The sequence below is a fragment of the Carcharhinus amblyrhynchos genome, unplaced genomic scaffold (genome assembly GCF_965287045.1).
Source record: "Carcharhinus amblyrhynchos unplaced genomic scaffold, sCarAmb.v2.hapA scaffold_76, whole genome shotgun sequence".
Lineage (NCBI taxonomy): Eukaryota > Metazoa > Chordata > Chondrichthyes > Carcharhiniformes > Carcharhinidae > Carcharhinus > Carcharhinus amblyrhynchos.
The window spans coordinates 816,520-832,019 of NW_027649816.1; the positions used below are offsets into that span (position 1 = coordinate 816,520).

Consider the following 15,500-nt stretch of genomic DNA (forward strand, 5'->3'; position numbering starts at 1 on the left):
GTCGATGTTTCAATAGGGGAGCAGTTCGGGAACAGTGACCACAATTCAGTAAGTTTTAAGGTACTGATGGATAAAGATAAGTGTAGTCCTCAAGTGAAGGTGCTAAACTGGGGAAAGGCTAATTACAACAATATTAGGCAGGAACTGAAGAATGTAGATTGGGGGCAGATGTTTGAGAGCAAATCAACATCTGGCATGTGGGAGGCTTTCAAATGTAAGTTGATAGGGATTCGGGACCAGCACATTCTCCTAAGGATGAAGGATAAGTATAGTACGTTTGGGAATCTCAGATAATGAGAGATATTGTGAGCCAAGTCATAAGAGAAAAATGAAGCGTTTGTCAAAGCTAGGAAGCTGGGAACGCACGAAGCAAGTGTGGAATACAGGGAAAGTAGAAAGAAACGTAAGCAAGGAGTAAAAAGAGCTAAAAGGGGTTGTGAAAACGCATTGGCCAGCAGGAGTAAGGAAAATCTCAAGGCTTTTTATACATACGTAAAGAGCAAGAGGGTAGCCATGGAGAGGGTTGGCCCACTCAAGGACAGTGGAGGGAATCTATGTGTGGAGCCAGAGGAAATGGGAGAGGGATTAAATGAGTACTTTGCATCAATATTCACCAAAGAGAAGGACTTGGCGGATGATGAGTCTGGGGAAGGGTGTGTAGATAGTTTGAGTCATGTTGAGATCAAAAAGGAGGTATTGGGGTTCTTGAGAAACATTAAGGTAGACACGTCCCCAGGGCCTGATGGGATATACCCCAAAATACTGAGAGAAGCAAGGGAGGAAATTGCTGGGGCTTTGAGAGAGATCTTTATATCCTCACTGGCTACAGGGGAGATCCCAGAGGATTGGAGAATCGCCAATGTTGTTCCTTTGTTTAAGAGTAGCAAGAATAATCCAGGTAATTACAGGCCGGTGAGTCTTTAATCAGTGGTAGGGAAATTATTGGGGAGAATTCTTTGAGACCAGATTATTCCCACTTGGAAATAAGTGGACATATTAGCGATCAGCAACATGGTTTTGTGAAGGGGAGGTCGTGTCTCACGGACTTGTTCAAGCTTTTCGAGGAAGTGACGAAGATGATTGATGAGGGTAGGGCAGTGAATGTTGTCAGTAAGGCCTTTGACAAGGTCTCTCATAGCAGACTGGTGCAGAAGGTGAAGCCACATGGGATCAGAGGTGAGCTGGCAAGGTGGATACAAAACTGGCTCAGTCAAAGAAGACAGAGGGTAGCAGTGGAAGGGTGTGTTTCTGAATGGAGGGCTGTGACAAGTGGCGTTTCTCAGGGTTCAGTGCTGGGGCCTTTGCTGTTTGGAATATATATAAATGATTTGGAGGAAAATGTAACTGGTTTGATTCGCAAGTTTGCGGACGACACAAAGGTTGGTGGATTTGCGGATAGCGATGAGGACCATCAGAGGATACAGCAGGGCACAGATCAGTTGGGCAGAGAGATGGCAGATGAAGTTTAATCAGACAAATATGAGACAATGTATTTTGGAAAGTCTAACACAGATAAGAAATATACGGTAAATGGCAGAACCCTTCAGAGTATTGATAGGTAAAGGGATCTGGGTGTACAGGTACACATAGAACGTAGAACAGTACAGCACAGTATAGACCCTTCGGCCCTCAATGTTGTGTGAAACCAAGATCAAGCTATCCCACTCCCTATCCATGTGCCTATCCAATAACTGCTTGAAAATTCCTGAAGTATTCGACTCCACTATCACAGCAGGCCATCCATTCCACACCTCAACCACTCTAAGGAAAGAATCTACCTCGGACATCCCTCCTATATCTCCCACCATGAACCTTATAGTTATGCCCCCTAGTAACAACTACATTCACCCAAGGTAATAGTCTCTGAACATCCACTCTATCTATCCCCCTCATCATCTTATAAACCTCTATTGAGTCGTCTCTCATCCTCCTCTAAAGAGAAAAGCCCCAGCTCCCTCAGCCTTTCCTCATAAGACCTACCCTCCAAACCAGGCAGCATCCTGGTAAATCTCCTCCGCACTCTCTCCAATGCTTCCACATCCTCCTTATAGTGAGGTGACCAGAACTGAACACAATATTCCAAATGTGGTCTCACCAACGTCCGGTATAGTTGCAGCATAACCCCACGGCTCTTAAACTCAAAACCCCTGTTAATAAACGGTAACACACTGTGAGCCTTCTTCATGGCTCTATCCACTTGAGTGGCAACCTTCAGAGATTTGTGGATATGAACCCCAAGATCTCTCTGTTTTCCACATTCCTCAGAACCCTGCCATTGACCCAGTAATCTGCATTCAAGTTTGTCCTACCAAAATGAATCACCTCACACTTATCAGGGTTAAACTCCATCTGCCATTTTTTGGCCCAGCTCTGCACTCTATCAATGTCTCTTTGCAGCCTACAACAGCCCTCCACCTCATCCACTACTCCACCAGTCTTAGTGTCATCAGCAAATTTACTAATCCACCATTCAGCCCCCTCCTCCAAGTCATTGATAAAAATCACAAATAGCAGAGGGCCTAGCACTGATCCCTGTGGTACACCGCTGGTAACTAGTCTCCAGTCTGGAAATTTTCCATCCCATCACCACCCTCATTCTTCAATGAGACGGCCAGTTACTTATCCAATCAGCCAAATTTCCCCCTATCCCACACCTCTTCCTTCATGAGCCTACCATGGGGAACCTTATCAAATGCCTTACTAAAATCTACGTATACGACATCAACTGCACCACCTTCATCTGGATGAGTACATGGGATTTAATGGGATTGGGAGTTACAGATAGTTCTATGGCCTGGTAGGTATGGATATGATCAGTGCAACCTGTGGGCCAAAGGGCCTGTTTGTGCTGTAGTGTTCTATGTTCTATGTACACACTTAGTTAGCTCCTCAAAGAATTCAATCAAATTTGTAAGGCAAGACTTACCCCTCACGAATCCATGCTGACTATCCTGGATTAAACTGCATCTTTCCAAATGGTTATAAATCTTATCCCTCAGGACCTTTTCCATTAACTTACTGACCACTGAAGTAAGACTAACCGGCCTATAATTACCAGGGTTATTCCTATTTCCTTTCTTGAACAGAGGAACAACATTTGCCACTCTCCAGTCCTCTGGCACTATCCCTGTGGACAGTGAGGTCCCAAAGACCAAAGCCAAAACAAAGAACAAAAAACATCCCAGCACGGGAAACAGGCCCTTCGGCCCAACGAGCCCATGCCACTGCATCTTCCCATACCTACCCCACCCTGTGTGTATGTGAGTGAAACCCCTAATGTAGCCAGATTCAGGGGAGAATAGTGTTAATTTGGTAAAACCAATCAGCCTAAGAGCATATCTTTGGGGTGCGGGAGGAAACCGGAGTGCCCGGAGGAAACCCACGCAACCACAGGGAGAATGCGCAAACTCCCACAGACACTGGCCCAAATTCATGTATCTGCACAGCTAGCAGTGCTAGTCACTGAGCTGTTGCGGTGCCCATCTGCTGGTCCAGGATTAAGCACACACAACGACACGAAGTACTAGGCCACTCCTGGAACCTCCAAGAGCAGCCCACGCACGATCCACCGTGTGCATGCCCCTCGTTTGACAACAAGGTGGACCGACCCTGTGGAATAAAAAGACAATACGTTAACATATAAAACTACATTTCTGGTGTTGTCCCGAGGCTCTGACCCTACTTAATACCCTCTACTATAACCCTCCATCCTTGCTTCGCTCATGTGTCTGTCTAAGTAAACCTTAAGTCCAACGTGCCTGCCTCCACCACCCTACTCAGTAGCGTGTTCCATACCCCCACGACCCTCTGCGTGAAGAACCTTCCTCTCATATCCAAATTATACTTCTCCCCCCTCACCCTTAGATCGTGACCTCTTGTAATTGTCCCCAATCTAGGGAACAGCCTCTCACTATTGACTCTATCTATTCCCTTCAGTATCTTATATACCTCTATCATATCACCCCTTAATCTCCGTCTTTCTAAGGAGAAGAGCCCCAGTTTCTCCAACCTTTCCTTGTAACTCAGTCCTTCCATGCCAGGCAACATCCTGGTAAACCTCCTCTGCACCCTCTCCAGGGTCTCCATGTCCTTCCGGTAGTAAGGTGACCAGAACTGGACGCAGTACTCCAAATGCGGTCTAACCAACATTCTGTACAACTGAAGCATTAGACAGCAGCTCTTATACTCTATACCCCTTCCTATAAAGGCTAGCATTCCATAAGCTTTCTTCACAACCTTCTCTACCTGTGTCGACACCTTCAGAGACTTGTGCATCTGCACTCCCAGGTCCCTCTGTATTTCTATACTCTTAATCGGTCTACCTTTTATCACATAACTCCTCCCTGTATTATTCCTTCCAAAATGCATCACCTCGCATTTGTCAGGATTAAATTCCATCTGCCATCTATCTGCCCAATATACCAACCTATCTATATCCTGCTGTGTCACCTGACAGTCCTCCTCAGTATCTGCCAATCCTACCATCTTGGTGTCATCCGCAAATTTGCTGATCACACCACGTACGCCCTCTTCCAAGTCGTTTATATATACTACAAAGAGGAGAGGTCCCAGTACTGAGCCCTGCGGCACACCACTGGTGACTGGCCTCCAGCCAGAAAAGGTGCCCTCGACAACTACTCTCTGTCTCCTATTTCCCAACCAGTTTTCGACCCACCTAGCTACCTGTCCTTGTATCCCATGTGCCTTAACCTTTTCTACCAGCCTACCATGAGGGACTTTGTCAAATGCCTTACTGAAATCCATATAGATGACATCAACGGCTCGCCCATCATCAACCGTTTTTGTCACCTCCTCGAAGAATTCCACCAGATTCGTAAGACAAGACCTCCCCCGAACAATGCCATGTTGCGTATCCCTAATCAGATCGCAACGCTCCAAATGCTCATACATCCTATCCCTAAGAATTTTTTCCAATAATTTTCCCACCACCGATGTCAAACTCACTGGTCTATAATTACCAGGGTTATCCCTACTATCCTTTTTAAACAGCGGTACCACATTAGCTACCCTCCAGTCTTCTGGGACCGCACCTGTGTCCAAAGAAGAGACAAAAGCTCTGCAATCTCCTCCCTTGCCTCCCAAAGAATCCTAGGATGTATCCCATCTGGCCCAGGGGACTTATCAACCCTCAGATTTTTCAAAATTGCGAATACAGCTTCCCCCAGAACAACCTCCATCTACTTCTTCCATCCTATCAGCCTGTATCACACTCTCATCCTCAAAAATATGGCCCCTCTCCTTAGTGAACACTAAAGTATTTATTTAGCGCCTCACCTATCTTTTCTGACTCCATGCACAAGTTCCCACTACTATCCTTGACCGGCCCTAACCTCACCCTAGTCATTCTTTTATTTCTCATATAAGCGTAAAAAGCCTTCGCGTTTTCCTTGATCTGACCCGCCAAGGACTTGCTCTCCTAAGCCCTTTTTTTTAGCTCATTCCTTGCTACCTTTTAACCCTCAAGTGACCCAACTGAACCTTGTTTTCTCATCCTTACGTACGCTTCCTTTTTCCTCTTGACAAGACATTCAATCTCTTTTGTGAACCATGGTTCCCTCACTCAGCCATTTCCTCCCTGCCTGACAGGGACGTACCTATCAAGGACACACAGTATTTGTTCTATGAACAAACTCCACTTTTCATTTGTGTCCATACCTGACAGTTTCTGTTCGAATCTAATGCTCCCTAATTCTTGCCTAATTGCATCATAATTACCCCTGCCCCAATTATAAACCTTACCCTGTTGTGTGACCCTATCCCTCTCCATTGCAATAATGAAGGACACCGAATTGTGGTCACTATCTCCAAACAAAAAAACACTCTTCCACAAACAAATCTAACACTTGGCCCGGTTCATTACCCAGTACCAAGTCCAATGTGGTCCCACTTCTTGTCGGCTTATCCACATATTGTGTCAGGAAACCCTCCTGCACACACTGTACAAAAGGTGTCCCATCCGAAGTATTTGACCTATAAAGGTTCCAATCAATATTTGGAAAGTTAAAGTCACCCATGATAACTACCCTGTGACCTCCACACCTATCCATAATCTGCTTTGCCATTCCCTCCTCCACATCTCTATTACTATAGAGAGAAGAAGGTTACGAGGTGACCTAATTGAGGCATACAAGATGATCAGAGGGTTAGATAGGGTGGATAGTGAGAGCCTTTCTCCTTGGATGGTGATGGCTAACACCAGGAGACATAGCTTTAAATTAAGGGGTGGTAATTATAGGACGGATGTCAGGGGTAGGTTCTTTACTCAGAGGGTAGTAAGGGTGTGGAATGCCCTGCCTGCAGCAGTTGTGGACTCGCCAACTTTAAGGGCGTTCAAATGGTCAGTGGATAGGCACATGGATAAGATTGGAATAGTTTAGGTTAGAGGGTCATTAGATTGGTTCCACTGGTTGGTGCAACATCGAGGGCCGAAGGGCCTGTACTGCACTGGAATGTTCTATGTTCTAAAATCAGGTTAAATCAAACATGGATGTGTCTCTTGTCGGGGTGGAAGGAGGGAACTGGAGGGAGGGGAGTGAATTCTTGCCAGTGAAGCTGGCTGTTGAGCTCTGGGTTTTCACTGTGTAAACGCCCAATTTCCCAGCATACTGTGTGTGCTCCTGAAAATTAAGGGCAATTTAGCATGGCCAATCCACCCAACCAGCACGTCTTTCAGACACTGAGAGAACATGCAGACTCCGCACAGACAGTGACCCGAGGCTGGAATTGGTGCTCGGGTCCCTGGCGCTGTGAGGTACCTGGGGGGGGGGGGGTGCAGTATCCGGGGCGGCAAACGCCAGGTGTTGGTGGGGGGTGATTGTGAGGTTGGCACAGTAAGCGATTAGCAGCAGGTCCCCATGTCCATCGGGGGAGGGGAGAGAGTGACAGGAACACACACAGTATGCTGGGAAATTGAGCATCTGCGCAATGACACCTCAGAGCTCAGTAGCCGGCTTTACCAACGAGAATTCACTACACCCCCACACCACCCCCCTCCTCCCTCGATGAGAATCACATCCATAGAATCATAGAATCCCTACAGTGCAGAAGTAGGCCATTTGGCCCACTGAGTCTGCACTGACCACAATCCCACCCAGGCCCTATCCCCATAACCCTCAGATTTACTCTGCTCGTCCCCCTGACAGTAAGGGGCAATTTAGCATGGCCAATCAACCTAATCCTCACATCTTTAGAGTGTGGGAGGAAACCGAAGCACCTGGAGGAAACCCACTCAGACATGGGGAAGATGTGCAAATTTCACACAGACCGTCGCCCAAGCCGGGAATCGAACCCGGGTCCCTGGCATTGTGAAGCAGCAATGCTAACCACTGTGCCACCCGAACCTTGGCTCTTTAGTTTAACTAACTGCTGTACAATTGTGACTGGAAATCTCCCAGAATTTGGCAGGGTTCTCTCCCATTTTCACTCACGTTCAGCACTGAGAATTTCTTGGTAAGATCATCCCCTCAGAATCCGCAGTGTTGGGATTGTTTAGAAAGGCTGGACCTTCCTTTAGTGTAAAAAAACCTTTTCATGGTGTGGCTTTTTCTGATCATAGGGCATATCCTAGATGACCAGGATCTCATTGACACTCTCCAGAAATCAAAGGACATGTCTGAAGAGATTAAACTGCGAATTGCTGCATCTGAGGAAAATGAGAGGAAAATCATGGCTGCTCGGAAGAAGTATCTGCCGATGGCGATGCGCGGCTCGGTCTTGTACTTTGTGATGGTTGAGCTGGCCAAGCTGAACTGCATGTACCAGTTTTCTCTGCAGTGGTTCATAAAGGTATTCATTCAGTCAGTGAGTGACATGCACAAGCCACACACAAGGAGGCCACTGGCAGGATTCATACAGCGTGCCTCGAAACTACAGCGAACAGGCAGTGAATTCAAATATTTATCTTCCAGCACGACAAGGATGCACATTAGCTTCAAGTCTTATTTACGCAATATGATGAACACACTTACTGAGAACATCTACAAGGTATGTCACAGCGAGGAACATTCACCGCTAGCCAAACCAGGGCTATCACTGATCCAAGCCCATGTTTCCAATCTACCGTTATATTGTGACAACCAGGTTAGCAGGAGTGAAATACCGCCTCTCTATAACCCACTCTGGATTGGTTATAACAAAAGTAAACTTAAAAGGGAGCTGATATTGCAATTCCACACATATATATATGTGTGTGCAAATATATACATTATTTGTACCTCAATATGAGAAACCAGATTCTTTAGGTTAACAGCTGAAGAGCTAGTCTTATTGCTAAATTCACTCAATTGAAGATGCAGAAATGATTAACCAAAGGCTGAAAGTGTATGAACATATACAGTAACAGCAGAAGTAGGCCATTTGGCCCCTCAAGTCTGCTCCACCATTCAATAATAATTATTGTTGATCCCCTTGTGTTTCAAGTTATATATTCCCATCTACCCCTGGGAATCTTTGATTCCCTTACCAAACAAGAACCTTATCTACGTCCGCCTTAGAATTATTCAGTGACCCTGAATCCACCTCCTTGTGAGGCAGAGTTCCACTCACAACTCTCTGAGAGAAAAGAATTCTCCTCATCTGTGTCCTAAAAGGGTGACCCCTAATGTTAAAACAGCGTTCCCTGGTGCTGGTCTCACCCACCAGAGGAAATATCCTTTCCACATCCACTTTGTCAAGACCATTCACAATGGCACAGTAGTTAGCACTGCTGCTTCACAGTGCCAGGGACCTGGGACTTGGGAGATTATCTATGTGGAGCCTGCACATTCTCCCTGTGCCTGCGTGGGTTTCCTCTGGGTGCTCCAGTTTCCTCCCACACTCCAAAGATGTACAGATTAGGCAGATTGGCCATGCTAAATTGCCCCTTACTGTCGGAGGATTATCAGGGTAAATGCCTGGTGTTATGGGGATAGGGCCTGTGTGGGATTGTGGTCAGTACAGACTCAATGGGCCAAATGGCCTCCTTCTGCAGTGTAGGGATTCTATGATTCATTCGAGTCACCCATCACTCTTCTAAACTCCAGTGGAAACAAGCCCAATCTCTCTAACCTTTTCTCATAACACAACCCATTCATTCCAGTTATCCTCTGGCAGCACATTTACATCCTTCCTTAAATAAGGTGACTAAAACTGCATGTACTATTGGAGATGTAGACTCAGTCTTGCTCTATATAATGAAAACATTCTTAGGCTGCAAGTTGATAAATCCCCTGGACATGACAATGTAGCTCCCAGACTATTGAAAGAGGTGACAGCAGAGCTAGTGGATGCATCAGTGATCATCTTCTAAAGTTCAATAGATTCTGGAGTGCTTCCTGGAGATTGGAAGATAGCAGACGTCCTCCCCAGTATTTAAAGAAGGAGCGAGAGAGAAAATAGAGAATTACAGCCCTGTAGCCTGACATCAGCAAGAGAGAATGTGCTAGAATTTACTGTAAAGGATGTGATAACTGGGCACTTAAAAGGTATTCAGTAAAAACTGGGCAAGTCAACATGAATTTATGGAAGGAAAAGCATGTTTGGAGGTTTTATGAGAATGTAACCAGCAGAATGGATAAGGGGGAACCAATGGATGTGCTGGATTTGAATTTTCAGAAAGTTATCAATATGAACATAAGAACTAGGAGCAGGAGTAGGCCATTCGACCCCTCGAGCCTGCTCCACCATTCAATAAGATCATGGCTGATCTTTCCGTGGACTCAGCTCCACTTATCCCCCCGCTCACCATAACCCTTAATTCCTTTACTGTTCAAAAATTTAGCTATCCTTGCCTTAAAAACATTCAATGAGGTAGCCTCAACTGCATCACTGGGCAGGGAATTCCACAGATTCACAAACCTTTGTGTGAAGAAATTCCTCCTCAACTCAATCCTAAATCTGCTTCCCCTTATTTTGAGGCTATGCCCCCTAGTTCGAGTTTCACCCGCCAGTGGAAACAACTTCTCTGCTTCTACCTTATCCCCTTCATAATCTTATAAATTTCTATAACACAATATATTCATTTTCTATAAGATGCCCCCTCGTAAGCCAATAAACTCCTCAAATTTATTGGAATTCTATGAGGATGTGACTAGTGCGGTAGACGGAGGGGAACCGGTGGATGTAGTGTTTCTCGATTTTCAAAAGACGTTTGATAAGATGCTGCACAAAAGGTTGTTACAGAAGGTTAGGGGGCATGGAGTTGGGGGTAAGGTGTTAGCGTGGATAGAGGATTGGCTGTCGAAAAGGAGGCAGAGAGTTGGTTTCAATGGGTGCTATTCCGATTGGCGGTTGGTGACTAGTGGAGTGCCGCAGGGATCGGTGCTGGGGCCTCAGCTATTTACCATTTATATAGATGATCTGGAGGAGGGGGCTGAGTGTAGGGTAACGAAATTTGCTGATGACACAAAGATAAGTGGAAAAGCAAATTGTGCGGAGGGTGTGGAAAGTCTGCAGAGGGATCTAGATAGGCTGAGCAAGTGGGCGAGGACCTGGCAGATGGAGTACAATGTTAGCAAGTGTGAGGTTATCCACTTTGGCAGAAATAATAGTAGGAGGGATTACTATTTAAAGGGCGAAAAGCTGCAGCATGCTACGGTGCAGAGGGACCTGGGGGTCCTTGTGCATGAGTCGCAAAAACCCAGTCTGCAGGTGCAGCAGGTGATCAAGAAGGCGAATGGTATGTTGGCCTTTATAGCGAGGGGGTAGAATATAAAAGCAGGGAGGTCTTGCTGCAACTGTACAAGGCACTGGTGAGGCCACAGCTGGAGTACTGTGTGCAGTTTTGGTTGCCGCACTTGCGCAAGGATATTTTGGCCTTGGAGGGAGTGCAGAGGAGGTTCACTAGGCTGATACCGGAGATGAGGGGGTTGGACTGTGAAGAGAGACTAAATAGACTGGGTCTGTACTCGTTGGAGTTTAGAAGGATGAGGGGGGAATCTTATAGAGACGTACAAGATAATGAAGGGGATGGATAGGATAGAGGTAGAGAGATTCTTCCCGCTCAGAAAGGACAGCAGGACTATAGGGCACAGCCTCAAGATAAGAGGGGAGCAGTTTAGAGCGGAGTTGAGGAGGAACTTCTTCACTCAAAGGGTGGTGAATCTCTGGAATTCTCTGCCCGTTGATGTGGTAGAGGCTACCTCGCTAAATATATTTAAGTCACGGGTAGATAGGTTTTTGATAGGCAAGGGGATTAAGGGTTATGGGGAGCAGGCGGGAAAGTGGAACTGATCCACTTCAGATCAGCCATGATCTTATTGAATGGTGGGGCAGGCTCGAAGAGCTAGATGGCCTACTCCTGCTCCTATTTCTTATGTTCTTATGTTCTCACTACACTTTAATCAGCAGAATTGACAATATACCAGTGTAGATTAAGAATCAGCTTGCGGACAGAAAGCAGAGACTAGGGATAAACGAGTTATTCTCAGGTTAGCAGCCTGTGACTAGTGGCTATCACAAGGATCAGTACGCAGATCCCAGCTGTTCACAATACCCATCAATTAGAACATAGAAAAACTACAGCACAAACAGGCCCTTCGGCCCACAAGTTGCCCTGATCATATCCCTACCTACTAGGCCTATCTATAACCCTCAATCCTATTAAATCCTATATACTCATCCAGAAGTTTCTTAAAAGACCCCAGTGAGTTCACCTCCATCACCACCGATGGCAGCCGATTCCACTCACCCACCACCCTCTGAGTGAAAAACTTACCCCTGACATCTCCTCTGTACCTACTCCCCAACACCATAAATCTGTGTCCTCTCATAGTGACCATTTCAGCCCTGGGAAAAAGCCTCTGAGAATCCACCCAATCTATACGTCTCAACGTCTTATAAACCTCTATCAGGTCACCTCTCATCCTTCGTCTCTCCAGGGAGAAAAGATCAAGCTCCCTCAACCTATCCTCATAAGGCATGTCACCCAATCCAGGTAACATCCTTGTAAATCTCCTCTGCACCCTTTCAATGGCTTCCACATCTTTCTTGTAATGAGGCGACCAGAACTGTGCACAGTACTTCAAGTGGGGTCTGACTAGGGTTTTACAAAGCTGCAGCATTACCTCCTGACTCCTAAACTCAATCCCTCGATTAATGAAGGCCAGTACACCATATGCCTTCTTGACCACATCCTCCACCTGTGAGGCCGATTTAAGAGTCCTATGGACCCAGACCCCAAGGTCCTTCTGATCCTCTACACTGCTAAGAGTTTGGGTGTGGGAACAAATGTAAAGAGGATGATTCTCCCAGACCGTTACACACAATGAGCTTGGAGACATCAGAACATAAGAACATAAGAAATGGGAGCAGGAGTAGGCCATCTAGCCCTTCGAGCCTGCCCCGCCATTCAATAAGATCATGGCTGATCTGAAGTGGATCAGTTCCACTTTCCTGCTTTCTCCCCATAACCCTTAATTCCCTTGTCAAAAACCTATCTACCCGTGACTTAAATATATTTAACGAGGTAGCCTCCACCACTTCAACGGGCAGAGAATTCCAGAGATTCACCACCCTTCGAGTAAAGAAGTTCCTCCTCAACTCTGATCTAAACTGCACCCCCCCTTATCTTGAGGCTGTGCCCTCTAGTCCTGCTATCCTTTCTAAGCGGGAAGAATCTCTCTACCTCAACCCTATCCATCCCTTTCATTTTCTTATATGTCTCTATAAGATTCCCCCTCATTCTTCTAAACTCCAGCGAGTACAGACCCAGTCTAGAACATAGAACATTACAGCGCAGAACAGGCCCTTCGGCCCACAATGTTGCGCCGACCAGTTAAAAAACAATGACCCTCTAACCTAAACCAATCCCTTTCCATCCATAAACCTATCCACGGATCTCTTAAACGCCCCCAAACTAGGCGCATTTACAACTGCAGCCGGCAGGGCATTCCAATCCCTCACCACCCTCTGGGTAAAGAACCTACCTCTGACATCCGTCCTATAACTACCCCCCCTTAACTTAAAGCTATGCCCCCTCGTGCTAGCTTTCTCCATCCGAGGAAAAAGGCTATCACTGTCCACCCTATCTAAACCTCTAATCATCTTGTATATTTCAATAAGATCCCCTCTTAGCTGCCTTCTTTCTAACGAAAACAACCTCAAATCCCTCAGTCTCTCCTCATAGGACCTTCCCTCCATACCAGGCAACATCCTGGTAAACCTCCTCTGCACCCTCTCCAATGCCTCCACATCCTTCCTATAATGTGGGGACCAGAACTGCACACAGTACTCCAAGTGCGGACGCACCAGAGTTTTGTACAGTTGCAACATGACGTTGCGGCTCCTAAATTCAATCCCCCTACCAATAAACACCAAGACACTGTATGCCTTCTTAACAACCTTATCTACTTGATTCCCTACTTTCAGGGATCTATATACACATACACCTAGATCCCTCTGTTCATCAACACTATTCAGAGTCCTACCATTAGCCCTATACTCTACACATCTGTTATTCCTGCCAAAGTGAATTACCTCACACTTTTCCGCATTAAACTCCATCTGCCACCTCTCGGCCCAGCTCTGCAACTTGTCCAAGTCTCTCTGTAAACTATGACACCCCTCTTCACTATCTACCACTCCTCTGACTTTGGTGTCATCAGCAAATTTACTGATCCACCCAACTATACCCTCATCCAGATCATTTATAAAAATTACAAACAGCAGTGGCCCCAAAACAGATCCTTGAGGCACACCACTTGTAACCGAACTCTATGGCGAATACTTACCATCAACCACCACCCTCTGTCTCCTATCTGCTAGCCAATTCCTGATCCAATTAACTAAATCACCCTCAGTCCCATACATCTGCATTTTCTGCAGAAGCCTTCCATGGTGAACCTTATCAAACGCCTTACTAAAGTCCATATATACCACATTTAGTCTCCCTATTAGTCTCTCTATTTAGTCTTTCTATTTAGTCTCCCTTCATAGTCTAACCCCCTCACCTCCGGTATCAGCCTCGTGAACCTTCTCTGCACTCCCTCCAAGGCCAAAATGTCCTTGCGCAAGTGTGGCGATCAAAACTGCACACAGTACTCCAGCTGTGGCCTCACCAGTGCCCTGTACAGTTGCAGCAAGACCTCCCTGCTTTTATATTCAATCCCCCTCGCTATGAAGGCCAGCATCCCATTCGCCTTCTTGATCACCTGCTGCACCTGCAGACTGGGTTTTTGCGACTCATGCACAAGGACCCCCAGGTCCCTCTGCACCGTAGCATGCTGCAGCTTTTCACCCTTTAAATAATAATCCCTCCTACTATTATTTCTGCCAAAGTGGATAACCTCACACTTGCTAACTTGCTAAATGGCCTCAGCGGAGGCCATTTAGCGCATCTCCGAGGCCGGGGTTTCCAGAACCGTCAGCTCCACACCAGAAATCAGCTCAGAGCTGATATAAATATTAAAATCAGAATTACAATGTCATTAGTGAGCCTGGGAGTGAAGTCTCTGGGTCCGCTAGCCTCTCCCTCCCCCTGCCAGGAGGGTTTACAACAACACCCCATTAACAGGGTACAGGTAGCCATGGAGGACGCCCCCCAGGAGGCTGAGGGTCAGGGAGTACCTCCTTGGCAGTGCCAGCTGGCACTGTCCAAAGGGGAAAGTGGCAATACCCAAGGTGCACCTTGGCACTGGCCACCGGCAGGGCCTATTGGGGCAGGGCCGACTAGACACAGAGCCGACTGAATCATAGAATCATACAGTGCAGAAGAGGCCCTTCAGCCCATCAAGTCCACACTGACACATCAGAAACCCCTGAACTCCCATCTAATCCCATCTGCCAGCGTTTAGCCCAAAGCCCTGAATGTTCTGATGCGCCAAGTGCTCATTCAGATAAGATGTGAAGCAGTGAATTCCAGATGGGTGACATTATAGTTAGCGCTGCTGCCTCACAGCGCCAGGGACCCGGGTTCGATTCTTGGCTTGGGTCACTGCACGTTCTCCCCTTGTCTGCATGGGTTTCCTCCAGATGCTCCAGTTTCCTCCCACAGTCCGAAGGATGCGCTGGTTAGATGCATTGACCCGAACAGGTGCTGAGTGTGGCGACTTGGGGAATTTCACAGTAACTTCACTGCAGTGTTAATATAAGCCTTACTTATGACTAATAAACTTTTAAACTGTCACCACCCTCTGGATAAAAAAGTTTTTCCTCATATCCCCCCTAAACCCGTGCCCCTCACCTGAGACCTATGTCCCCTTGTGACTGACCCTTCAACTAAGGGGAACAGCTGCTCCTTATCCACTCTGTCCACATCTCTCATCACCTTGTACCCCTCAATCGGGTCACTCCTCCGTCTTCTCTGCTCCAATGAAAACAACCCAAGCCTATCCAACCTGTCTTCATAATTTAAATGTTCCATCCCAGGCAGCATCCAGGTGAATCTCCTCTGCACCCTCTCCAATGCAATCACATCCTTCCGATAATGTGGTGACCAGAACTGCACACGGTCCTCTTGTTGTGACCTCACCAAAGTTCTGGACAACTCCAGCATGACTTCCCTG

At 46.6% G+C, this 15,500-nt stretch overlaps 1 protein-coding gene across 1 annotated transcript in view; it reads left to right on the forward strand.

Annotated features, from left to right (window-relative positions):
• LOC145337798 (dynein axonemal heavy chain 6-like) overlaps positions 1-15,500 on the forward strand; it is a 785,492-nt gene that overhangs the window by 653,911 nt on the left and 116,081 nt on the right. Inside the window, exon 66 of the mRNA XM_080182651.1 lies at positions 7,577-8,004. Within this exon, the coding sequence (XP_080038777.1) occupies positions 7,577-8,004 (428 nt within the window). The remainder of the gene's footprint in view (positions 1-7,576; positions 8,005-15,500) is intronic.